At 40.3% G+C, this 26272-nt stretch overlaps 2 protein-coding genes across 5 annotated transcripts in view; one reads left to right on the forward strand and one right to left on the reverse strand.

The window, feature by feature from the left end:
* Positions 1-5617, forward strand: part of map1aa (microtubule-associated protein 1Aa) — a 26371-nt gene extending 20754 nt beyond the window's left edge. The window contains 4 exon segments of the mRNA XM_017030732.2: positions 1-4; positions 7-1870; positions 1962-2194; positions 2319-5617. The exon segment at positions 1-4 is cut by the window's left edge and continues 5003 nt beyond it. Coding sequence (XP_016886221.1) covers positions 1-4; positions 7-1870; positions 1962-2194; positions 2319-2474 — 2257 coding nt within the window. The 3' untranslated portion in view covers positions 2475-5617.
* A 1423-nt stretch (positions 5618-7040) lies between these two features.
* On the reverse strand, positions 7041-26272 carry ppip5k1a (diphosphoinositol pentakisphosphate kinase 1a). 4 transcript variants are annotated; one of them, XM_008337114.3, is made up of 32 exons: positions 26123-26272; positions 25154-25189; positions 24741-24997; positions 24422-24617; positions 24102-24192; positions 23928-24013; positions 23599-23753; positions 23254-23355; positions 22832-22993; positions 22590-22711; positions 22394-22495; positions 22151-22237; positions 21989-22064; positions 21734-21843; positions 21563-21648; positions 21329-21454; positions 20986-21107; positions 20702-20884; positions 20416-20557; positions 20007-20230; positions 19685-19812; positions 19495-19609; positions 19265-19372; positions 19046-19174; positions 17942-18079; positions 17612-17705; positions 16352-16477; positions 11875-11934; positions 10701-10880; positions 9429-9566; positions 9224-9337; positions 7041-8964 (listed from the first exon to the last, which is right to left on the reverse strand). In XM_008337114.3, exons 3-32 carry the CDS (start codon positions 24882-24884, stop codon positions 8369-8371), a joined length of 4242 nt encoding a protein of 1413 aa, XP_008335336.1. In that variant the 5' UTR covers positions 24885-24997; positions 25154-25189; positions 26123-26272; the 3' UTR covers positions 7041-8368. The 4 variants fall into 4 exon arrangements, with proteins under 4 accessions (XP_008335336.1, XP_016886223.1, XP_008335340.1 ...); XM_017030734.2 differs by lacking the exons at positions 10701-10880; positions 11875-11934 and adding an exon at positions 14650-14712 and having other exon boundaries at positions 26123-26271; XM_008337118.3 differs by lacking the exons at positions 10701-10880; positions 11875-11934 and having other exon boundaries at positions 26123-26271.

Raw genomic sequence — 26272 nt, forward strand, 5'->3', positions numbered from 1 at the left:
GAAGAGAGGGAACACTCCGTGGTAATGGATTCCACCTTTTCCGGCTCTGTTGGTGCCAAAGACGACTATCTGGAAGTGTCTGAAAAACAGATCACGGCCACGACCACAGCAGAGTCCACCTCCAGTTTGGCACGTTTCTCACCTCTTAGCCCATTTGAGGAGGCCAAGTCTTTACCCTCACTTTCATCCACTGGTCTTGGTGAGGATAAAAAGGGGTTTTCAGCCTCATTAGGTGGGGTTCTGGAGAAAGTCCCTCAGTCAGACTGTTTCTACAAGCCCGAATGGACTGAAGGATCTAAACACGACCTAGCGGTGGCGCCTGCAGCATCATTTGCGTTGTTCTCTGAGCTAGACTTTAACAAAGACCAAGAGGCAGCCAGTGCTGCTCTCTATGGTGTGACATCCTCACCACGTCCAGACAAAGAAGGCAAACATTATTTTGAAGAGACAGATAGCAGTGAGGAAGAGGATGAGGATGCTTATATGCGTGAGATGACTCTAAGGTGTCCCTCTAGTGGCCTGGCAGGAAGCCTCCCATTTTCTGACAAGCCTGCTGCTCTGGCTGCCACTGACAAGGCAGGAGGTTTGACCCCCGATGTTTTTGGTTCTTATAAGCCATCACCTCCCCAGGCCAGCAAGCAAGACACAAACGGCCCGGCAGAGGTCACTGCAACCTCCACAGTTCCTCCCAAAGCTGCATCACCTGCAGCTAGTGGTGCAGCTGTAGGAGTGACCAAGGTAGAATCCTTCGAAGGAGCTAGCTACAGGAGCTCCTATGAGTGGGAGATGCCAAAGCCTCAAATGGCCATGGTACCAGGAGATTCTCCTCCACATTACCGTCACGATGAGGAGTTTGAAGAGGAGTGTGAGATGGAGCCAGAACACCCTGCCCGTCCCCTCTCACTCTCCTCAGCTGACCAGCCGTTCCACACAGCATTCTATGCTGAGGAGTGCAGCCGGGGAGACGATGAGGATGATGATGACGAGGATGACGACAGTGATCAGGATTTCACTGGTAACGTGGCCACGGGAGTCTCCTCCTCCTACACCAGTCGTAACTCCCCTGGATACTCTTCTTCGGAGCACAGGCAGCGTAAAGAAGACCTCTCACCTTCTTTCATCAACCCTTGCATGCGACAGTTTTGCAGTGATGATGACGACGAGGATGAAGGACAAAGAAGTGACCAGTCGCAAGAAGCCATGGACTTTAAACTGGCAATGAAGGGACGGAGCTGTAAACAACCCTATGGTGAGCAGTCTCACAGCAAAGACGGCAACTCCCTGCACCAGACTGGTGGCATGTCAACAATGATGGCTCTGGCCACAGAAGACACTCCACCCACCTCTGTCAGTGAGTCCATTGGTTCCCAGTCGGACTCCGATGCGGCCCCCGGCACAGAGGATTACCCTTCAGTCTCTGGTGAGGGCAACATGGACTCAGATGAAGATGCAGACTACATGCCTGTGGATAAAATCTCTGCCAAAGGAGGCGGCGGCCACCACTCCTCCAGTGGGAACTATGACCCTCCTCCTGCTCCCATGATGGACCCCTACCCTCACCCACCACGCCCAGATGTTTGCATGGTTGACCCGGATTCCTTGAATAATGGATCAGCCAGGAAAGAGCCAAAAGCAAAGGGCTTGAAGAAAAGTAAAACCAAGTCGTCCTCTCCTGCTAGACGCAAGAGATCCCCCATGCCTGTCAAACAGATGCCGTCTCCACGGAGTGTCTCTCTTAAGAAGAAGGACGGAGACAAGAGCTCCCGCACGTCTCGTCTGTCTGATGGACAAGGTTCCAAGGACGATGAGCATTCCAAGTCAAGCTTCAACGCTGGCAAAAGCCTCTCCAACGGTGTCAAAAGCACTTCAGGTAAACGTGACTTCAATACTGCAGCAGAGGTTTGGAAAATTAAAAAGAAAATCAAAGTTCCATCACCAAACATTGTCATCCTTCCTTATAGGTTCCCAGAAGTCAGGCTCAGGCTCCGCAGCTGCTCCTGGGCTTCCCATCTATGTGGACCTGACCTACATTCCCAACCACTGTAGTGCCAAGAATGTGGATCAGGAGTTTTTTAAACGAATTCGCTCTGCCTACTACGTCGTGAGCGGGAATGACGCAGCAGGCGGTGAACCCAGCCGAGGAGTCTTAGATGCACTGTTAGATGGCAAAGCTCAGTGGGGATCAAACCTGCAGGTAACATTTCTGCCAGATGCATTAACAATGTTAGTCTCCATCTTCAAACAGAGCCACTAGTTCAAATCTAAAAAGCCAAATTGTCCTTTTTTAATTAATTTTTGCTTTTTGTTTGTTCTTCCAGGTGACCCTGATTCCCACCCACGACACTGAGGTTACCCGTGACTGGTACCAGCAGACACATGAGAGGCAGCAGGAGCTCAACATCATGGTGCTGGCGTCCAGCAGCACCGTCGTCATGCAGGACGAGTCCTTCCCTGCCTGCAAAATTGAATTTTAGGATTTCTCCCTCACCGCTGTTATGAAGTTGTCCTCTCTTTAATATCCTGATGTAAAAATCTGTCTCTGCTTTATGAGTTTATCGTTGGGTGGGAACAGACCTGAATAACTGTCTGTGTCTTTCTCGATTTTTATTTATTTATTTATTCATTTATTTATTTGTATGCTTGTTGTCCCCATTTGTACTAGACTTTTTAAAACTCAGCAGTTTTTTTTTTTGGTTATTAATCAGTTATATAATGGGAACAATGCAGGTTTTGTTTTTTGTTCGGACATTTCTCCCTATTGTTGACCTGAAGTAAAAGCTTCATCCATGTGTTAGTTGAGGTAAAGAACTGGGAGCTAGTGGCTCTGTAAAGAACCTTGGGCTTTACTCCTCTTTAAATCGGCCTAAATCAAAGCACAACTTGGCGCACTTTAGAGTTAGCCACAAAGTACAAAATGTTCTTCCATTGAATCCCTAAAGTTTAACCCTCATGAAAAGACTTGCAATACATCTGATCAATTCACACGTCTCTGCTGTGAGAGAGTAATTTCTTATTCTCTTTCGAAAAACAAGCCTTCCCTGGTTTTAAACTACATGCTGTAGTGAGACGGAGACACAAGCAGTCCCAGTGTTCACTGAATATTCCTCTGGTGGTGGCTTACAGCAGACTTTGAATAACATCTATATTTTAGTAAAGGAGTATCCCTACAGTTCTTTAGAACTAGGAATAACAAACCCTCTGTGGCAGTTTAAATCCTAACACTGACTTTATGTTGTTTTTTGTTTAGACTCAGTGTTTGTTTCTTAGTGTGTTTCCAGTTATCCTACTGTGGCAGAGTTAGCAGAGTGTTAGGTCAACAGAGTTCATCATCCTGATGTTTGTTACACCCAGGACAACACGTGTCCTTTGACAATAAAAGATCAACAAAGGAAGAAAGGTAGAATGTGTCGTTACAACTGAGCGAATCACGAACGTAGCTGTGTTAAAGGAGCAGGAGTGTAATTCCACTACAAACGTAGGGACGTGGTTGAGCGGAGAAGTGAAGGGTGTTGATGTGGGCTGTACTGATTGGTGGTAGATGTTGGACCCTCACCCACATGTGCCTTTGTGTCCTGCTGTGCCAGAAGAACAAGAATAGGTGTGTCAGTAAGAGTGTGACGTGTGCGCTGTACATCCATGGCTCCGGGGCAGGGACGAGGCCGAGATGGTCCGCTCTGCTGTGGATAGTTGTAGAAAATATCACTGGCCAAAACACAAAACCTCCAAACGCCAAAAGAATCCAAGAAACAAAAGGAAAAACATTGGATTTGCACTTTGTAAATCACTTTTACCCCGTGGTATTGTTAACACGTTTTGGAGAAACATGTAATGGCAGAGTTTGGCATAGGCCACATAAGTTGGTCGCTAGGGTGCCACCTGTTGGAGGTTTTGAGGGGTTTACCGTCCCATTTGCAACACTAACCTTGAAAATAAAAAAAAGATTACAATAAAAGTTTTTAAATTGGCTTTCACTGTGACAGAGTTAAATCCACACAATGTTCCGTTGTTATATTATGTTGGTCTGTCTTAGACGGTTTAAATGTAGCACTTTTTCAAAATTCATATTCTGGGAGCAGTCAGGACTTAGTGAAGTGCACGGAACCTGAACATTTAACATTATTTTGTTCAAATATTTTTTTTTGTTCACAGGCGTAATTTTAGTGTGTTTCCTGTGTGTGTCTGTGTGTGTGTGTGTGTGTGCAGGTGTGTTTGGACATATTGAAAATCATTTAAGGTCAGTTACACTTCTGTTGTCCATTAATGTTCGGGGTGGGATGTGTGCGTGCTGAAGGGTGGAGAGTGAGGAGGGGCAAACTGTTATCCCAACAAGATGGTTCGATTTCCCCTTAAAAAAAACAGCACAAAGATAAAATGACTCCAAATAGTTCATTCTCCAGACACGAGGTTTTGTGTTCTGTTCGGAACAGGAGAAAAGCAGAAAGTCAGTATTTCAGCCATAGTGTTTGACATTTGCTGGAGCTGCATCTTGAAAAAGCACAAAGAGAAAACCAGTGTGTGCGAATCTCAACGCAGCTCCAGAAATACTTGTTCATTTACAGTACTGCACTGACCTGTGCTCTTTCTCTGGATTTGATTGTATTTAATGCAAACCAGTGACAGCACCACAGGAACCTGCTGCATCTTCACTCTGTTTTCTCTATATCAGTTGTTAAAAAAAAGTCAATGTTTTTAATATCTTTTTTAACTAAAAGCTGCAGCGCGTAACAACCTGAACCTGGTTGTCTCGGTGTCTCGTACTGCCAGTTTGATTTGAAGTCCATAAATAAGCACGCAGTCAATGAATTAACATCTGTGGATCACAGGAAACTGTCTGAAACAATGAGACAAAACCGTACCCTCCTGCTCAGGTTGGGTCTTCATATGACCAGAACCAAGGTGCTGCCAGGCTCCAGTAGGATGCTCTAAACATGACAGGAAAAAGGAAAAGGAATTGTGTTGTTGTGAAGTTTAAGGTACATCTGATTTCCAGCACCTAGTGATTTCACTCTGTGAGACTGTGGTTGTCACTGCCCAGAACTAAGGTGTTAATGTGATTAGTCTAAAGGCTAAATCTTCAGTTGGAGAATTAGTTTAACAGAGAAATAAATTGACAAACAAACGTTACACACTGCAGCTTTACATACAAGTGTGCTTTCATTTGATATTGGTAATTTTTATATTTTTGATAGATTTTAACAAGTTTTAATTATATCCAGGACAACTGAACTGATGACAGGACCAACAACACATCTCACCAGGGTCACTCTTTTATCAAACAACTTAAAAACAAAATGCAGACTTTCTCTTGTATACTATTTGTATTTCTCCTTTATGTAGAGATGCATGTACAACCGATGCACGGACAAAGGCTCCTATAAAAGGCTGCAGGCAGAGCAGAGCAGAACAGAGGAGATGTGAATGTATAAAAATGCAGATGACCTTTAACGACATACAGACTTTTTTTCCAGGAGCAACAGATTTTTCAGTCACGCTAACAAATCCTACGTCTCACGTGACGGAAAAACCAGATGAATGAGCTATTGTGCAGTTCATATCACTGAAATATCACTTTACAGTCTAATGGGAATGATTCTAAGTTATTACTTTAACAAAAACATTCTATTATTCTATAATTCTAAGTTATTACTTTAACAAAAACAAAAGTAACTGTTCACAAAACAAACTGCCAGACACGAGAAACACAATGTCATAATCTCAGCACATTTCACCCAAGAACAGCAGTCATTGTTCATCACACTTACTCACCTGCTGCTTTTCTTAATGTTCCGAAAATAGTCAGAAAAAAGAAAAACAGCAGCATCCAGATGTGTCTGCAATCATGCCACCAGTTTCCACTGAGCCCTGCTTGTACGTGCATGTGTATCTTTGAATTCTGTATTGCAATAGCTGATGAAAAAAAAATATTATGAGACGTATAATCATGAAAATAAGCTGTCTGCTATTGAAGAGGCACATTTAACTAGGCTTTGCTTTGCTACAGAGAAAGCAGTGTGGATTATGTTCCTTTTTTTAAATGATTATTTCCTTCATTATGCTTTAATGTTTTCATCTCATGTTTTAAGTGCAATACTCCTGATCTTTCCTTTAAAGCTTATAAAGGTACAATAGAAATGGATTTGTTGTGAAAATGGAAAATATGTGTGGTGATGACCAATAATAACAATAAAAAAAACATGTTTAAAATCTGTCTTTTTTTGTTGTTGTTCATGGTAAACATGCTTAAAGTCAGCCACTGTCACGTTCAGGGGTACAGGGAAGCACACGAACGACAATAATCCTCTAAATCCAGCAGTGAACACAGTGAAACAAGGGGAACAAGACATGAAACATACCTGGAGAACAGGAACAATGAAGGAACCATAATCACAGACAATGACCCGACAGAGACAAGACTGAGGGAGAGAGGAAGGCAGCAGGTGAAAGGAGTGAGACTGATTAACAGAGACTCACAGCACACAGGTGAATCAGACAAACTCGTTAACTCAGGAGAGACAAACAGACCTGAGAGAGTGAGAGTTTCTACCTGTTTTAATCAATGACATGGAAACATGTCAAGAAAAATACATGAAAGTACAACTTTTTATTTTATTCAATACTGCCTGTCAGCTACGAACTGATTTACTGCCCTGTGCTCAGTGACGTCGGACCTGTGGTCGAAGCCTCTACAAACATGCTGGGTGTGAACACCACTGTAGCACTGAGGATGGAACCTTGTGTGTGAATTCTACACTGTTCTCACTGTGTGAGGCACATATTGTGCTGCAGGCAGGAAGACAATCAGCATTCTGAGAAGCAGCAATGATGTCACCTTCACAATCGCATGATCCTGGAGGAGAACAGCAGGATCAACACGATATTACAGGCACAGTGGAAAAACCCCACTGAGCATTTCCTGTCAGCTGTGTCTGCTCCAGCTGTCTGAGCTGCACGCGCTCAGTTAAGTGAAACAGTTTCTGCTTAATCTGTTCAGGTTTGAAATTGCCACACAACTGACAAGAACAAAGTGAGAACACACAGAGTGTATGGTGGTAGTTTTTAATCTGTCAACAGGTCAGAGGTTTATTGTCTCACAGTTGTATCTTGTACCACTACAGTACTTTGCACTGTAACATGAAATAATCACAGACGTGCACACCAGCATATATCTGTCTACCTGAATTTGCTCCCAGGGCAACAGTGCACCCTCTCCCTTACACACACACACAAGCACACAAACCCACACACACACCGCTGCTACATAACTGCTCGCCCCAGTAAAAGCACACATATTGTAAACCGTTCCTCCTGTTTGTTCAGTGGAAAATGAAATTAGCTTGAAAATTCTCCTGTAATATGAAGTGATTTTACAAAAATATACATTAGCTTTGCTGTAGGTAAATATCCACTGTGTAGCTTATTAGCTATTCCCAAAATCTGTTAAGTTTTAAATCCATAATTTCAAAATAAATATTTCTCTCTTTTCCTACTGATTATATTAAATCTTTAATGAGGCTTAAGGACTTCTGCAGTAAGCAGTGCACACGCTGCTGATGTGCGAATGACTTAAACTTGAAACCCACACATTTGATTGGCAGTGGTGAAGATTCATAAATCAAAGTTTTTTTTTACTAAAGTTGTAGCCACCACTGACACTGAGCACAGGATGGATTAACAAATGTGTGTGTGATGCAGGACACAGCAGACACTGATTGTATTTTCTGATGGTGTCTTACTGTACTGCAAACCAACATTCTGTGTATTTTATAAAAGCAAGTTAACACAATCACTTCTTAACAAATGGAAAAAAAAGAAAAGAAACATAAGATGTGGCTTTGATCTAATAAATAAAATAGAACACGTCTCGACCAAAATGTCAGATATTGTTTCCTCACACACTGATTGAAGCTTTGTATGTAAATAACCATGTGCATTTTTAATGGGTATAATTCAGGTTTTGACCAAAAAGAGTAAAAGCAGCAGCGAAGCAACAGTAACAGAATTGTAAAGTTTTAACGTGACCTTTGAAAAAAAATGCTTGATGTGTTAAAAAAAGAAAAGAAAAAAGGACTAGACCACAGAGGCCACATCATGTCAGTGATTTGAATACAATGAATTTGTCTAAACACAGTATTGTGATGATAATAAAAGATCTGATTTATCACAATGTTTGATTGTTTGACAGCTGTGACATTTTAATAAAGTGTTTGGCCTAAGATAATAAGAAGTTGTGGACTCACATCACTGATGAACCCACTTGGACCTTTCTTTGGCAAATTTCACAAGTGCACTAAGAACTTGTGCTTAGCTTAAACAACATGAAACAAAAACAGGGGATGACTGACCAACTCTGTTTTTAGTTCTTACTGCCCTACAGCTCTGTTGGCTCTGTGCATTCAAGCTCCTCCCCTTTAAGGGGGATTTCTGGACTGTCCAGCAACAGATCCATAGATTCCTGGGTGTCAAAGAACTCATCGTGTCCTTCTGGAGACTGAGGTGTTTGAGAGCTGGACCCTGCCTCACTGCTGCTCTCCCTGAGCTCCAGCAGCACAGGCAGAGAGCCGGGCAGGCAGTAACCCTCCATCCGGTTCAGGCTGAGCTCAGCTAATGCAGAGCAGGCGGGTCTTAGGCCTGGGTCAGAGATCGGAGGATCCACAGAGCCGGAGACTAACTCGGGCGCTTCGAGCATGGGTTCAGAAAGATGATCAGTCACATCAACGTGCTCTGGGTTGACTGGAGTTGAGGGAGCTTCAGCAGTGTTTGAGACAGCAGGACATGTGGAGTCGAGGACCTGTGATCCAGCAGCAGGCACCATCTGAGTGGAAGCGTTTTGGGTGGTGTGAGTTTCCTCGCTGCTCTGTGGGGTGAGGGAGACTTTATCGCTGAAGCTGAAGCGTGGGGAGGTGTCAGCTGTGGTTGGAGAAGATGGACCAGCACTGGACACTGTGCTGGACGGACCACTGCTGTCTGCAGGGTCAGGAAGCAAAGCCACAGGGGAAGTGACAGGTTTTATTTCTCTTTTAAATTGGTACAGAAATGTTACTCTAAATTCATGGTATTTATGAAAAAAAGGTTCTGGTTCTGTGGTACAGACAGTGGTTGACAGCATTACTGACTCTGCTTTGGCAGGTTGTTTTTTCTTTCCTTAGTCTGTGTCAGTTGTGACATTATGAGCAGTAGAGTATAAGCAGGAGGTAAAACGTAGACAAGTTAATTTTATACTCACACCAAGGAGGTCTGTCAGAACGAGACCTGAGAGATATGGAAGATGAAAGAACTCTCTGAGGGATATAAGTGTCCACTGACGGTTGGTTGTGTTGTCCAAACATGGCAGACAGAGCTGTGGGGGACAACAGGACCACAGGTCACATCAAGAAACAATGATTTTAGAAAAACTAAAAATAACTTCCAATTAGACTTAGTTGTCTGACCTCTTTTTGTCCTAGTATGTGGGTCTCCAGCACTCTCACACACTCGAGACAGGAACTCATTGACCTGCTTGAGAGACAGCGAGTTGTGTAGTGTTTCCAAGGGGTAGATAGAGGGCACCATGGAGCAGCCTTCAAAGCCTATGGGAGAGAGGAGACATGATGCCCACAGGCACATTAACCCTCAGCCTTCTCAGCCACTCAGAGGAGGAGCAGGCAGAACCAGTCAGCTTAAACCTTACTCCACCGTCATCCATAAACTACACTTGAGCATATTCTTCTGAAACACTGCTCAAAATTCCAGATCAGACCAAACCCACTGTGATGTCTAGCTGTTTGTTTCCACGCAGACAAATAGCAAAATCCATGCTGTGTTTCAAGAAAATATCTCATTGTAACACAAGTCCACGTCTTAAAAGTCCCTCCTTTTTTGCAAAAGCAAGCAGGACTCAAGGACATACATCATCTGCCTTTTCCATCACACAAGCTGCAGTGCACAGCATTCAAAAGCTGTCAAGACCACAGCGCCAGTCCAACACACTTCATCAGTCTATCCACTGTTAGTGAACAACCAAGCTGTTCTCAGTCACAAAGCGTCAAACCAAAGCCTGCTTCAAGTGTTAATAGACCTCCACTGCAGGTGTTTGTTCACAGATTTCATCTGCAGTGTTTAGTTGAGCCATATGTACATCTGACAAGCAGGAATCACATGCTGGTCAGAAAGTGAGCAACTGGCATACAAACTCAAGTGAAAGACAGCCGCTGATTGAAAGGCATTAACATGTGATGTGGATAATAACAGGGTCTTAGTCTAATGAGAGAAAAAAAGAAAAAGAAAATTAATGGGTTACTCCAGAAAAAACAACTTCTTACAATGTGTGTATGCAATGTACAAAATGTGTTTGAATGACTGATCATTTCTGTGGTACATAGACTTGGCTTGTAACTAAGAAGATGTTACAATGGAAGCGCCTCAAAGAGAAAAGAAAAATGGGGAGCTCAGAGATTAGATGACAGATTATTTGGACAGTTGACATCCCAATTCCAGGGAGAAATTAAATGTTGTTTTTTTACTAAATAAATGGCCCCGCAAAGCTCACATCACCACTGCTTGCAATCTGCATTAGCACAGACACAGGCAAGCATGCAGAAACACTAGGAGGCAAAGCATGAAAGACAAACACAGAACAGGCACAATCCCAACTAAACCATGAACAGTGATTAGCCATGGCATGAGGCTGGGGGCCGGGGGGCAGGGCAGGGCCAAAGGCTGACCGTAGAGGTACTCTAGAGGGTCCTGGCCGGAGATGAGCCAGTTTCGGAAGAGGCGAAGGTGGTAGGAGCACTGGTGCAGGTGGTGGGCCAGCGCCCCATCCAGAGAGAGGCGGCGCCCTAGGGTGGGGTCGGTGGAGAAAGGCCTTAACAACTGGGCCACATGGTGCTCCTCAAAGGGCTCTGAAGAAGAAGAGGAAGAGCAAGGAAGGACAAGGCAGTGGAAAAAGAGGGAGGAGGAGGAGGAGGAATTCAACGGACATGAAAAGATAGAGTAAAGCCAGCAAGAAGCAAAGAAGGAAAGGTGCAAAGTATGACACAGATGTGAGGAAATAAGAAAGTGAAGCAGAGGATAGAAATAGAGCGAAGAGGAGGAAGGAATGGCGTGTGTATGTGTGTCTGTGTTGTAAACTTAAGATGCAGCCAACAGCTTAGTGAAGCTGCCAAAGGGCCAAAGACCAGGAAAAGAAATGGCAAAAATCACCTGAAGCAAAGCTAACAACAAGGCACTGACAATAAAACAGATTGCTCCTCTGACTTTCTGTACCACTGAACTGAAAGTACATGAAAAATATCAGCAGTGTCAGAATGTGTTTTATCAAGTCATTACATGGCCATGATATGTTAATGGGACATTAGGTAAACTTGTTAGATGAATATAATGGGGTTGTTATCACTATCTGTATATTTGCAATTATAACTAATCTGCTGCATCAACCCTGACAAAGAATAATCAACTACACCAGCAAACAAATCCCTTCATGTATTTGTATGCACATCTTAACCACAAGCAAAAGTGTAATATTGTGTTTACATTTTCCCACTGACACCAGGAGACTCCATTCTGTGAGGAGAAGGCAACAATCGCTAATGTCAGAATTTCCAGTTAAAACACTGCTACCTGCTACAAAAATCATCTGACTTTAATGAATTGGAATATTTTTAACTTTAATGTAGAAACTCACAAAGGAGCAAGTGTTTCACAAGTTATTTACAAGAAGCACAACCAGAAAAGTCTTAATAACCTGTCCAAAAACTCTGCAGTAAGATATGCATATCCACAGTTAGACACTGTATCCATAATATAGGTTACTGTGTGTCTACATTTACTGTTAATTCAATTTTTAAAAGAAGCTGAAACTGGGTCAAAAACTCATCTCATCAGGCGCCACTGTACCTGATGCAGCACTCCACAGAGATGGAGCCACTGCTGTGGAGGACATGTCATCTTTGGTACCTGTGATAAATGACATACGTAAGGCATGTGTGTGTCTACGTGTTTATGCAAAGTGCACTCCACCATATCATCTAAACAAGTAAGCATGAAATACAGATTACATTTTCAACAACTGACTGCCATCAGCCATACACCCATGTCACAGCTTTGAGAACAACTCTCCCAGAAATCCGTTTAAAACTTGTTTCCAAACAATTCAAATGAGACCAAAATGACCAGAAAACAGTATCAACATCAAAACAATTGATTTTAATGTGAAGACATTTATTATTTTAAATATTGCTTCTGACCCCTAATGTCATCTGCTCCAAAGACTTTTATTATAATTAGTTAAGAATAAATGTTGTGAAAAAAAGTGGAAATATATAGTCATCAGCCATGAACGCATACTATTCTGTTACGTCAAAAATAATAAAATACAAAATTTTCAAATATACTTAACAACCACTCTGTTGTCAATATAAACAAAGGCAAGCAAGCTTTTGATTGGTGATTATTGATGACAACAGACACAGTGGGTGAGATGAGTATGTTCTAACCCTTCCCCAGTTTGTCAGTCAGATTTTGTCCTTAACTCTTACACCATTTTAGTCACCATCGTTACTGAAGCTTTACTGAGTTGAAACCAGGGGGCACGGGAGAAGGGTTACACATTAATGTTGTTTGTGGCGGCGATTTAACACTGACTTCATACCACATTCTTTACAACAATGACAGGGGGTACGTTTGACGTTGACTCACGTAAACATGCACACACAAAAATACATCAAATCATTTGGATAATAATAATAAAAAAAACACTATTAAAACAAACTAATTTGGTAATGCTGTCCACATCATGAACTGAAGTCATAAACAGGGTTCCCACCGGTGTCTCTCTGGAAAATGCTGCTTGCTTGGGAAAACGGCTAAGGTTTGAAAGAATAATGCGAAGAGACTGTAACCAAACACACTGGACAGAGGCTACACTCAGTAGCTAGTATTTAGTAGCTTAACGCACATCACTGACTAAACACCAGAATGACCCAGCTCTAATCTTTATTTTAACCACCTTTGTCCTCTGCACATCTCCAAATAGACAGACAAAAAAATGAGAAACAAAAATAAAAAGGATTTTCAGTTAAGTCTCAGATTTGTTTCACATTAGTCACATGAACATATTCACAGAAACAATCTGATATTCTAGCAACTACATTATGTTATCTGTAGGTGGACTTAACCATTGGGATGCACTAATTCCTATGGTTGTATCTGTATTTGGGCTGATTCTTAAACATACTTGTACTCAGAAATGTGCCCATCCAGGGACCAGCACGACACTACAACCATCTGTGCAGTGGGAAACAAGTGTTTTTTATTCATTTTTGCCTGGGTGAGGATGTGAATGATAGTGAGGGAGAAGCAGTAAAGTGGAAAATGCTGGTGTTGAGCAGGGAACAACGTATTGGCCTGCACTATTAAAGTGAAAGAAAGCAGGAGATTATTCCACCGCAGATGAACCAAGTCCATGTTCATCTAAAATAACAAAACGCAACAAAACAAAAAAAACCCCTGCAAATTTCCAAAATGAAAACAAGTTTCCCCATTTTGAAAAGTTGCTCAAACTTCACAAAGCTGTGTAGGAATAACTTAAAGCTTTCTTTTCCTGTTTTCAAGCACAGTCACTTGAGGAGTTATGCCGTAACTTTAAAAGACAGAGTAGAAGAACATTTTGAAATACCTGAAGGCCTGTAAACATGGTACACAGCTCTTTTCTTGTCCTGATGACCACTCAAAGCTCTTGGCACTACAGCTTTTGCCAACTACTCTACCTGGTAACTACTAATAGCAAGGCCAAAGCTGTTAAGTACAGAGTATGGAATAATCTAACAAGCCTCTGCTAAGACACCTGTCCTGTCCACCAATCAACAGCCAGGCTGTGACTGTGCAAAGTATTTAGAGTATTTTATTAAAAATGCAGATATTTAAAAAATATACATTGGGAGCCGCAATTTACATGTTGGCCTCTAACTACAACCCTAACAGTTCTTTAATCAACCTTTGTCACTCATACACTCTCAGCTGGTGTATGTCCAGCATAATGAAGGAGGGAGACAAAGTCACACACACAGATACTCTGACCACTATACATTCCCAGATCCCACTGTGACAGTAGCAGGGTCAGTTCAAAACACTGCTGGGTCCTGTTCACTGCACAGGTTTAGTATATAAAGAAATGATGGAACCTTAATAACCCCAATGAGTAACAGAGTAATACACCACATGGCGACTTTGTTAAAGTACTTGCCGTCATTATACCATGAACGCAGCATGTCATGTTTTCAGCTTTTGGATGTGGCTTTGTTGAAAGATTTAAATAAATCGTGTCTCATTTTTGGTGCATTCTTAAGGGTTACAGCGGTTTGTGGATAGCTGTTTTAAACATTGGAAATGTATGTAGATTTGCCAACATTCCTAAATGTATTGTCTTTTATCTTTTGACTAGTGGGAACCCTTGTTAAAAACGAAGTATCAGATTGTGTTAGAAAATAATTCAGAATATGAGTTACAAATAAATAAATAATAATAATAATCACAATAACAAAAAAACCCAAAACAATTGAAAACAGAATTGACAACTAGTATGTTGGAGGGCCATGTGGAAAAAATCCAAGGTAAAAATGAGGACATGCAAGACAAAGGGAGTTGAAAAATACTTGAAAGAAGCAGACGTACCATTAGTCGGATGCTTTGCAAATGACACAGAAAACCGTTTTACTGCCGGCATAGACAACAACTCTGAGGAAATAAAAAAAATTCACTAACGTTACTAAAAGCCACCAAAATCTGTTTTCTTCTTCTGCATTAGGGAATTCTTAAAAAAAAAAAAACCAAGGTGCACCTCCCTAGAAAACTTTTTCTTTTCCTCCTAACTAAAGTTAGCTAGTAGCTGTATTTACAGATGTTACATGTGTGAAGTTTTTTAACGTTGCCTACAGGCCCAACAACAATATTCTGATGAAGTGAAATGAAATGTTTTCAACCAAAGAGTTGACACAAATATTTTAAAAAAAGAATCAAATCCATAAGAAAGGTCTATTGTCTGCTTTCCTATCTATTAAGTTTAACTGGGAAGAGCTCAACAGTCTACTCAGCAAAAGTAAAATGACAATTTGGCCAATGTTGTGATCTGAGACACAAGGACAGCAAACAAAAGTATTAGCTAGTAACCCTAAAATGAAGTAGAATCATTCAACATGGAAAAACCAAAGCATAGAATCACCAATGGACACAGAGGAACATATTCAAAGCTGACCAGACTGACTGCATGGAGATCATTACATGGCTTGTTTTAATGCCTAAAAATCAGATGACAAGATGGATGACAAAAGGAGGAACAGAGGAGGGACACGTGAGACAATAGGAAGGATGAAGGTTGAAAGAAACTTTTGTTTTTTTAAGTCAAGCATCCTAGTTTAGTAAAAAAGGATCCTCAGCATTTTGGAAGGGTGTAAATGACACTAAGTTGTAATCAGGGCTGCTATTCCATCTCCTTGATAATGTTCCACATTTTTACACTTGTGTACACAAAGTATTGTGGGTACTTACTCCCTGCCAAGAATATACTGTCGGAAAGGATTATTTTAAAAATCGCCAGTTAACGGTTCCTTGACCTTGTGTTTAACTTAGTTTATGATACTACACTGACCCCTACTGGACGAATACACTATAACTCGCTACAGAGTTAAGGACTCCGAATTTTACTTAATTTATTCTTATGACTTCAGCTAAAGACTAAAACAGTGTCAACATTTTCACTTCAGTAATGCAATGAATTATTTGATTTTTATCCTAAATATAATGATCAAGTGACTATGTTTCTGTGGTAAATTGTAATTTGAAGAAATTGAAACCGAAAATCCTTAATTCAAGTATTCAAGAAAGACAAGTCGATTTACAATTATTTGCAATCAATTAAACCTTTTTTTAAACAGCTTCAAAGGGGACGTTGTAAAGAGGGAAATATTTTCATTCACCGTGAACAAAGTAAATATGTTAATTTTAAATTTCTTATATGTAAGTGGTCATGAAGGGTGCACATTAACAAAATGCTTTAGGAAAAACACCAAGCATACCAATGACAGATGAAAGATGATCATGGCAAAATACAGTATTTTTAGTAACAAATATGAATATGGTGTGTTATTATTTTCAGTAAATTTGAATTTGATGATTTATAACATTAGATTTGTATAAATCGTAGCTATTTACTTCTGACTGAATTATCTCTGTATGTAGGTCTAACTCTGTCTCGTGGGGTTTGTGGATCATGTCAAAACTACATTCATTTGTGTTTTTAGCACTCAGAAAAGTGCAAACATTTTTTCAATAAGTATACCTGTAGAGGTTAGTGAAGGAGCACGGTCTCAACACATACCGTCTTTGTAGGACAGACTGCCAGTGGAGAATTTTTTGCGATGTGCGCGTGCGTAGTCCTGCAGGTTAGGGGCACTAGAGGACCCACCTAGGACAGTGGTGCTGAAGAGCCCGGCGCACTGTGAGCCTGCGAGGGGGGCGGGGGGTTAGTCACAACTACATCACATGCTAAGTTTTCTCCAAATTATTGGTTGATTATTGGCTGAAGTTTGGACACTGACTGGAAAATTAAGAAGTAAAAAGTTAAAAAAATCTCTGAAAAGTGAGAAAGTCAGTCAGAAATAGAATCAGAAAAGGAAAACAATGAAAAGGCAATAGCAGGAAAGAAGAACCTGGAAACGTCAATGCACCGTTGCCATGATCTACCGCTGTCTCTTTACTTTTAACAACAGGCTGGAAGAAGCTTAAACACAAGGTCAGTGTGTGAAACCTCAAAGATTTTTTATCACACTGTGACACTTCGTTCACATGTGTAAGCCTCCTCTTTTTCTTGGATCTACCTCAACATAAGTAAAATAATTGTTACCAAGAAAAGAAAACTAGTCCTGGTCCATGGTATTATCAAAGTATTTGAAGAGCAGTTGTGAAATTCAACAGCAGCAGGGCATACCTTTTAAGCAAGGGACACACATTATAACATTCAGCCTTGAATTGTACATCTCCAGGGCACAAACCACAGAATGATCAAGTTAAAGAAAACTGTTCTGAAAAATTATGTTTTGTATGACATTTACTGTCATTCTCCAAGCTCTCAGGCTATTGTTTCTTTTGTTGTGCTCCCTCAAAGTTAAAAAAACAATATCCTAGGAAGCAGACACAATTGACTGAGGCGGATGAGCCCATAAAAGCACTGCATGAATATATAATTCAAATAAAAATTATATTTGTTACCGTTTTGCGTCAGTGGACAAATATCCACTGTGTGTTGGTATTAGTTCAGAACATCAGCTGTGACAGCACACAAGTCGGAAAAATGTTTATTTGCCAGCCATGCCCTTTAAGCTTCAGTCAGTCAGGCTTATGCTGATAAGGTTTTCTTTGATTAAACAACAGGTGAGATCGTTTAAGAAAAACATCCACTTGATGCAAATGTTTAGAGGGAAGCATTTATCTCTGTCACCACCATAGTCACAGTATCTGTTCTACTTGTTGAATATTGCTGGCCTTTGCAAAGTGTCTTGTACATTCATTCTAACCACTGACCTGTTTTTAAATGTCATTAAAAACTGTTGCCATGGTAACTTGGCATAGGGACACTTACCTAATCCGCTTTGTTTCATCTCGGGGGACTGACGTGAGCAGAATGAGAAGAGTCGATAACTTCCTACTTTAGCAGACGACGTTTCAGACAAGACCTGGTGGAAATCGATAACCAAAATAGATAAAAGGTAAAAAACAGCCTTTAAACTGACAGCGGCTTTTCAAAAATGAAATATCTGTTTAAATTGAACAAGCCATAACTGAAAAGGAAATGTTCACAAGCTAGACATATTCCTACAGGCAACAGAAAAAAAATTATAAATAGATATTTAAAGTCATACACTATCAATCCTACATTTATGAAGAACCGAAATATATCATGGACCTTTACCTCCATGGATCCTGTTTTACGATTGCGTACAAGTGGAGACCTCCGTTGAATTGCAATTGGCTCAGAGAGTGGGACAGCACGGTCCGTCTCATCTCTCGACAGGTCCTCCAGGCTGCCGGGGTCAGCCTCTTTCTGCCCCTGTTTAGTGGGCAGAGGATGTTAAAAATAATGTGGCTGCTCTCTGTATATAATAATTACATGGCAAAACTGTCTATACTAGGGATGTACCGAAATTAAAATTCTTGACCAAAACCGAAAATGAGGAAACACACTTCAACAATGCCCAATATAAAATATAATTCAACATAAAATGTTGAACTGGACCCCTCTGGTAATGTACAGGTCTACTGACCTGCTGAAAATTGTATAATTAAATATGTTCTCTCATAAAAACACAAAGTGCATTTAAGTCAATTACTGGATAATTTCTCATGCTAATGATCTTTATAACGCGGATCAAGTACAGTTGCGACGAAGTGCAGACAATCCGGATAGATCTCAAATAGATAGATGGATAGAAACGTGCACTGACAGACTATGAGTGTACTTCTCATTGTTTTCACTACGTGGTCCGTCTCAACCTCTTTGCTTAGAAGTCGCTCTAGTGCTACAAATAAAGGAGTAACAGCTACAGATGCATCAGAGAAGCTGATCTCTTTAGTTAGCTGCTCAAACGGGACAAGAAGAGAGAGAATGTTCTCTATTAAGACCCACTAGTGTGAAGTGAACTTTGGGGGGAGCTTGTGGTCTGCGCTGTATGCAGCCAAGACTCACTTTTGCGCAAAGAGTCTTTCCTTCCTCTCATACTCGGCATAGCGATCGGGATGTTTGGATAAAATAAACCCAATGTGGAGAAATTCTTTGCAGATGCACACCCACTTAAAATTTTAACATTACACATTTTGCAAACACTATCTGTGGGTCTTTCTCAGATATATTGAAATGCATTCACACTGCAGTCATGTTGGCACCATTAGACAAGCCTGCACTGGCCGCAGTTTTTGCTTGCGTCATCATAACTTCCTGTTTCAGTCATTTTGTTTGGGTGATAACATTTTCAGTGGCTGAATATTCGGTGCATCCCTAGTCTATATGTGGTAATACCTGTCGTGCTACTTCTGCAGAAGCAGGCCTAAAGCCAAAGCCAGTGGGTGCATTGTCCTCCTCCTCAACGCCTTTGACACCTGGACTGAAGTGCAGCTCAACATGGAAGCGTTCCTCAGAGGTCAAGTCCTTGTGAAAAGGGTTTTAAGGGGTTTTTATTTAACCACTTTCAACAACGCCCGAGAAGACAAATGTAAATTTCAGAAAAAGTAGCAATACCTTATTGTTATCTTCGTACAGCATGATGACAACCTGAGTCATGTAGTTGAGTTCAGAGACAGCACTGAGGTAATCCATTGCACGGTTCCACTGCTGGTCCTTCTCCTCCTTTGAATACATGAACAGATTTATATGGATTTACGAGATAGAGAACAGAGCGAGAGAGAAACAGAGAGTTCTGTTTAATTTTTAAAAGTAACACTTCATATCCTGTATAATAGATCACTTACATCAAGCAATCCTCCATAGCGAAAAATACTCAGTAGTGAGTGGACATGACTTTCACTGGTGAAATACAAACGTGTCCTAACATGGCGGCCTGGAGACATCACTCCTCGAGAATACCTGCAAACATGTCACTTAAGTCAAGAGGCTAAACAACATTTAACGTGTCTGAAACGCTGACTTTATCAGTCTCACAGAGGATGAAGTTTGTTGACAGACTCGTCTTCATGGGTTCTCTGCAGGTCAAGCTGAATCTTTCTGACCAGTGGGAGGCAATAGGCATATGCAATGTCTAATTTCTCCACTTTATTTATTCCATATTCCTAAAAAAAAGGAATAATGCATTATAAAAGTATTAGAAGTCATAGGGGCAACAGTTTTATTACCAATAACACGTTAAATTGGGGTTAACACATTAATAAGACAGAAGAAGCTGTAGTTGTTATATAGCTCAGTTTTGCTGTAATTGGACATGCACTTATTAACATTTGTCTCCTTTGTTACCATCATCACTAACCTGAGGAATGACGATATCAGCGAGAGCTCTTGACAACCTGAACAGCTCCAGTGTGTCTTCAAGGCCCAGAGTAACATTGTGTATGACATCATACTTCACACAGTCATAGATGTCAGGAATTTTACTGATATCATAGCGACCATTCTTCATGCGAAAGTCTTTTTCAAGTTTGGACCAGCGCTGGAGCATCAGCTCCAGTGTCTCACTGTGGTACAATTGCAGGTCTGTGGAGGCAAGAAGAAAACATGTAAGTTAAAATGAGTAAAGAATGTATTCATTTGTCCTAATGTAAACGATGAGCAGTAGCACATATAAAAAACATCAGGATATTCTGTCCCATAACAGTAAGTGGCTAATGTATTTTAATATCTTTGACCTTTTGAATAACATGACTCAGGAATAAGCTCACCAGCTGATTTGGGATCTTCCATTCTCTTGCGGATTTGAGAAGTGAGGCTCTGAATGAGAGCATAAACTTTGTCACACGTTGCCACTGGGTTTTGGACAGTCTTCATTGAGTTTACTAAAGAGGCACTACAGGTTGGAGCCAACTGTGCAACAAAAAAGGAGAATACAGCACATGAGGTCACAAAATACAGAACATATAAAGTAAGTTTCACTAGTAAGTTCTTCAATTCCAAGTGATACAAAGAAATAAGGGCAGATATAATTGTGTTATAAAGTTGAGTCATTACTCTTTCATAGTCCTCTTCAATGAATTCCCTGTCCTTTTGGAGAATCTCATGGAGTCTGGCCTTGACACGGTGCTGACAGCTGCTCAGTGAGTCACTATCGCTATCCAGCAGCCCATTCATGTTAGCACTCTTAACCATCTGCACCAGTATAGGTGTAAGTTCACCCTCGAGTGCCAACAAACCCTACTCAAAAAAAGGAAAAAAACAAAAACAAAAAAAAAACTGAGCTCTAACTTCTGGAGAACCACATGACCTAGGCAGAAAAGCCACTGCAAACTTCATACCTTTGCAAAAGCTGCTGCGGTCATCTGCACTCTGCCTTCATCTGATGCATATATTTTTAGGTCATGTCTGTAAGTGCTGTGTAATCGAAGCAAACCACAGCCTGGGAATCCAGCATAGTCACCTGCAAAATACCAAGCAAATCATTTAGTGTTTGTTTGAGGTTTAACTAAGAAAAATAACTCACAAAAAACCTTTCATTTGAAGTCCAGCTATTTATTTATTTCAACAATTGTGCATCCCTATGCACTATAATAAAATATATTTCATTATCACACCTACTATCAATGCAATAATTCAATGCTAAGTAATTGCAGAGATTCCGTCATTAGAAAACTACTTTACCTTGTCCTCCAGGGTACATACAACGGAAAGCCCTTCCCAGCTCCTCAGCCTGAACTCTGCCAGCAGGAGTAAGTTCTCCTCCCCACTTCAGGACCAGTAGCAGAGACGGGCCTTCCTTACGTGTGTCTGAAAATTTTAAGAAGACAAAGGCAGGCTATTTGTACTTTTAGTTTTAGCCATTTGAAAACACAATTCGGTGGATAATAAAAAACAAAAGTTTTTCTATCTTTGTACCTTCATCCTCACTGGAGGTTTTGGGCTGCCCATGGGGCAAATAAGTCAGCTGCACTTTTCTATTGATTCCAGAAAAGTGACCATACCTTTGGGGTATAAAAAGTAAAAAGCATAAAATGTTTGTTACTTAAGGGTTAAAAAGTGAAGGTGATCCAACTAATTTAAACTTACATTTCCAGAACAGTCTTTAGTTGCTCCAGTTTGGATTTTTTCTCTTCTATCTCACAGTCATTGTGCTGTCCAAGTTCTGCTAATAACAGTCTTGTGATATCCAAAACCTCCTGGGTTGATAGTGAAAAAATAGAGGAAATATTGTGTCTATGTGATACTGCCGCAGATATATATATAAGGTGCGCCAACACAAAGCTCTTATGTAAATGTTATAAAAACAAAACAAATCCTTTACTATATGTGACACGTTGTTACCTGTAATTGTTTTGGCTTCTTCAGTTTCAGTTTCCCTGATTTGTATCCCCCATATTTTTCAAACAGATCAAAGAACCTAAGTAAAACAAATTATTGTAAAATACCAAAAGCAATAATACCGCACAATGATTGAAAACCAAAGAAAAAACATCTTTAACGTACATAGGGTTGCGAACTTCCATTTTCATCTTCTGTTTAGGCGTTCTGTCTCCATGTCGGATTATGGCAATTACACAGCGCAGCTCCATCCTTAAACACAGACAAAAGAAAATTATTGTACATTTACATTTGACCTGTATCTTTTCAAAATAAAAAAATACTAAATCACCTATATATACTATTATACTACAGATATTTTTATAGTTATATTTTTGTCATACATGCAATTCTACTGTAGCAACTCACATTGTCCCTGAAGTGGTGGGAACAATAGGGATATCCTCTGCTTCTGTGGGGATGGACCAAGGAATCTGGAACTGAGGTGCTAGCTCACGCATCACAATGTTCCTACAGGACAGTGAAAAGACAAAAACACAAGTTCAATAACAACAACAGAACTCAACCACACAAGAAAAGTACAAATAAAAACAAAAGATGATACCCAAGGATTTTGGCACAGTCGTCATAGTACTTCATTGAGTTCTTTACAAAACTGAAACCATTGACATCACAAACATAAGAGTGACCGTTGGCTCTGAGGAGGTCAAATCCACAAACGGTTTGCTGCATTCAAGGAAAAGGAAACATCTTTTTAATGATCAGGAACCACACGAATTTCAGCAACATCACTGCAATTTAGCATGGAGTTAAAAAGGCAGTACTAATTACGGTGGGTTTGCTGACCTTAAATGCAAGGCAGACCTTACGGGCCACCAGTTTTTCCATAGCTGAGAGCATGACAGGATAGCGAACCTCCTTTCCTTCACTATCTCTCTCCACCTTTCCATCCAGAGCTGGGGACTTTCTAGCCTCAGCATGGGCATAGTCCGGTCCCACAGTGTACACCTAAAAATTTCACATAGAAGTGTCAGAAATTCAATTTCAAATATTGAGTTTCAAAAAAGGCTCTCACAGAATTCATGATGGACATGTACACACAGTAACTGTCTCATAACATAGGTTAACAGAGGCTAGTTCAGAAAAAGCTTTAAGTATGATCAACACCCATATTTGTGAAATAATAACCCAATATCTTTGAAAATAGAAAACATATTTCCTTTTATTAAACATTTTAAAAGATTTCGACTTGGTACCCAATACAATACCTTAACATCTGTGCCATCTGTGGGCATGAACTCTTCATATATGTAAGAACCCGTCTTTCTCACACTGCTTTCTGGTGAATAAACACTGCTGCGGCTCCCGATCTGAACAGAAATAACAACTATTAAAAACATTATACCAAAAACCAAAATGTAAGTTAAAGGTTGAAATACAACTTTAATAAAGCTGTCAAATGATTAAAATGAAGTTTCAATTGTTTGATTTACAATAGTATTACAGTATTTTGAAATTTACTGTAACAATTATTTTAGCTGCAACTACATCCAAGTTATATAAGAATACAGGATTTGTTAAAAAAAACAAAGGAAAAAAAACCATGCTCAAACCTTTCTGAAAAGCCGCTGGCTGCCACCACCAGCAGAAGTGGGATAGTAGATGTAGACATTGTGGTCCTCAGCACAAACTGGCTTCTCAACAAAAGGCTTTTGGAATATTTCCCCATTCACCTCGACATGGTCCTCGCCTTCTACCAGGTTACACTCTGACAAACAGAGGAACATTTTTTTTCTGTTATGCACAACAATTTAAGCAGATTATGTTACTGGTGTTGGTGTAATCCAAAGCACTATTTCAAGTAGCTGTTCCTTCTAATATGGTATATGTATAAAAACATAAATACAAAGTGATTCATTTTTAATTAATATAGCACACTGACCATCCGGTTTATCTGGGTCACGGTTCAACACAGCATAACGTGGCAGATCAATCCCTTCCTCCTGCAGGATACGATACACTTCTCTCCTGTCAAAATAATATCCAAAATAAATTTGTTGCATTTTTTAGCTTCGGATTGAAAAACAAAATGTTAAGTGAAGGTGTGTACATTTACCTGTCCTGTATGTAGTACTGCATGTCTAGATCATTGATGTGCAAAGGATTTCTAAGTTTGGCGTAACTAACTGCTTTGTCCAGTGGGAAGCCTGGTATATATTTATAAAAAAACATTTACAAATTAAGTAAGGGTCAAACACATGGCTTATATTAATTAAACAGTGAAATCCTTGAATACTTGCAATCTAAAGTCTAACAATTGCAACAAAACTGAGATAAGGGTAGAGTTTTTTCATTTTTCATATATATTTATTCATATACACAAATACAGAATAACTGTCACTGTAACTTTTTTGTTGTGTGTTTCATATGACATACCCTTGGAGTGGAAGGAGATGAGACAGTCACACAGTGGCCAATTTTCCACTGGTTCGTTGAGGATTACATCCTCTGGGAAGATGACAACAGTAATATACTCAAATCTGCACAGCCTCTCCAGGATCTGGGTCATTGGCTTAGACTTGGACTTCTTCATCATGCAGCAGATCCCAACCATGATCTGTCGCTCTGGGGGCTAAATGTGAATGATAAAAAGTGCAAAACTTTCATTCTTGGATAATAAAAGATTAAAAACCACAGTTAACCAGAGCCTGACTTGTTATAGTTATATGTCATTCAAATTAATTTTGACTCCTACCGAGTCTGTGTCTTCATCGTCCTCATACAGATCCATGTCTGTCCTCATGCTGTCCTCCAAGACCTCACTCTCATCATCTTCGCAGCCCAAGAAGAATTTGGGAGTGCCACACCGGCTCTCGCCCGGGCTGTTGGGCTCTGACATCACAGTCTCCCAGGGAAGCCCTCAACATCCCACCGCACCATTGTACACCAACACACCGCTGGAGCGGGTCTCCTATTAGGCACAAGGCCTGAGAATGCGGTCCACTTTACACACTAGTCGGAAGGGCAGGGTGACAAAAGTGTTGATAAGCAGAATAAGAACCAAAGGGGGCTATAATATAAAAGTTATATAAGAGATAATGACACTGATGATGCCTTGCAAATGATGTTATTTATATTTCACATTCTTTTTGCAATTTTGCCACTTACATGACTATACACCACTCTGGTATAAAATCTTGAGTCCTGAAAAAAAAGAAGACATTTTACATTTGAAAATAAGTTTTATAAATAAGAACAGTTTTGCAGCTTTTGGTCATCTGTCTTGCTCGATACATTTTACAAAGAATATAACTTCTGTGAAATAGAATAAAGTACAGGCTTAACGATTAAATTAAATATGTACTACCTAATGCATACAAAGCTTTGTTTAACATAAAAACACACATCTGAAAACCTTAATCAGCTCATAAACTGTTTCTTAATGAAACTAGAGGTGACTATTTTGTTTATTACCTGCAGTCTGCCATGTGTCCACAACGGAATATTAAACGGAATACCCGTTTCAAAATACTTTAAAAACAAAGTTCTATGGTCAACAGTGTCGGGTTGATAAAACTCTCTGGTTCACAGGAAGGCCAAAGCCGAAGAGCAGAGTAAATAATAACGTTTGTTAATTTGCTCAGCTGCAATCCACGACTATGTGAAATACGACACAATAACTATGTTTTTTCTGAACTTACGTGTAAAAAGAACCTGTAAAACCGGAATCAAATATGGAATTTGGAAACAACAAAAACGTTTTCAACTTTTGTAGTCCATTACTACCCGCGTTACACGTTGTACTCTATACACAAACCCATAATGAATAAGAAACTTGGATGTACAGCCGCTAGTACAGCAACAGTAGGATTCATAAAAATATTTAAATCTCTCTCTCTATGTATATATCCACCGCTCTCTATAACGAATACAATAGTATATATGGTAAATGTCATCAAACTTGAACAGCTTTATATGCGTTTAGTGAACGATAGCCACTATTAGCATCTAGCTATCCCGTATCCTTGTGTCTGCAATGTCGACAGGCCCGACATTTAAGACTCTTACACTCTAACAAGAATTATATACGCCTGACACCAGATTAATGGGAATTACACGATTCACACGATAACTTACAGAAGGAGGATGTTTTTTTTCCACTACCAATAACTCGATACCGTTTACTGCAACAGTCTATTTGGCCGTTGACAGTTACGCTGTGGAAGGGGTTTGTGTTTTTTTTTTTTTTTTTTTTTTTTTTTTACAGTGTGACGCACACACGACCAA

The sequence above is a fragment of the Cynoglossus semilaevis genome, unplaced genomic scaffold (genome assembly GCF_000523025.1).
Source record: "Cynoglossus semilaevis isolate Cse_v1.0 unplaced genomic scaffold, Cse_v1.0 scaffold1699, whole genome shotgun sequence".
Taxonomy (NCBI): Eukaryota; Metazoa; Chordata; class Actinopteri; order Pleuronectiformes; family Cynoglossidae; genus Cynoglossus; species Cynoglossus semilaevis.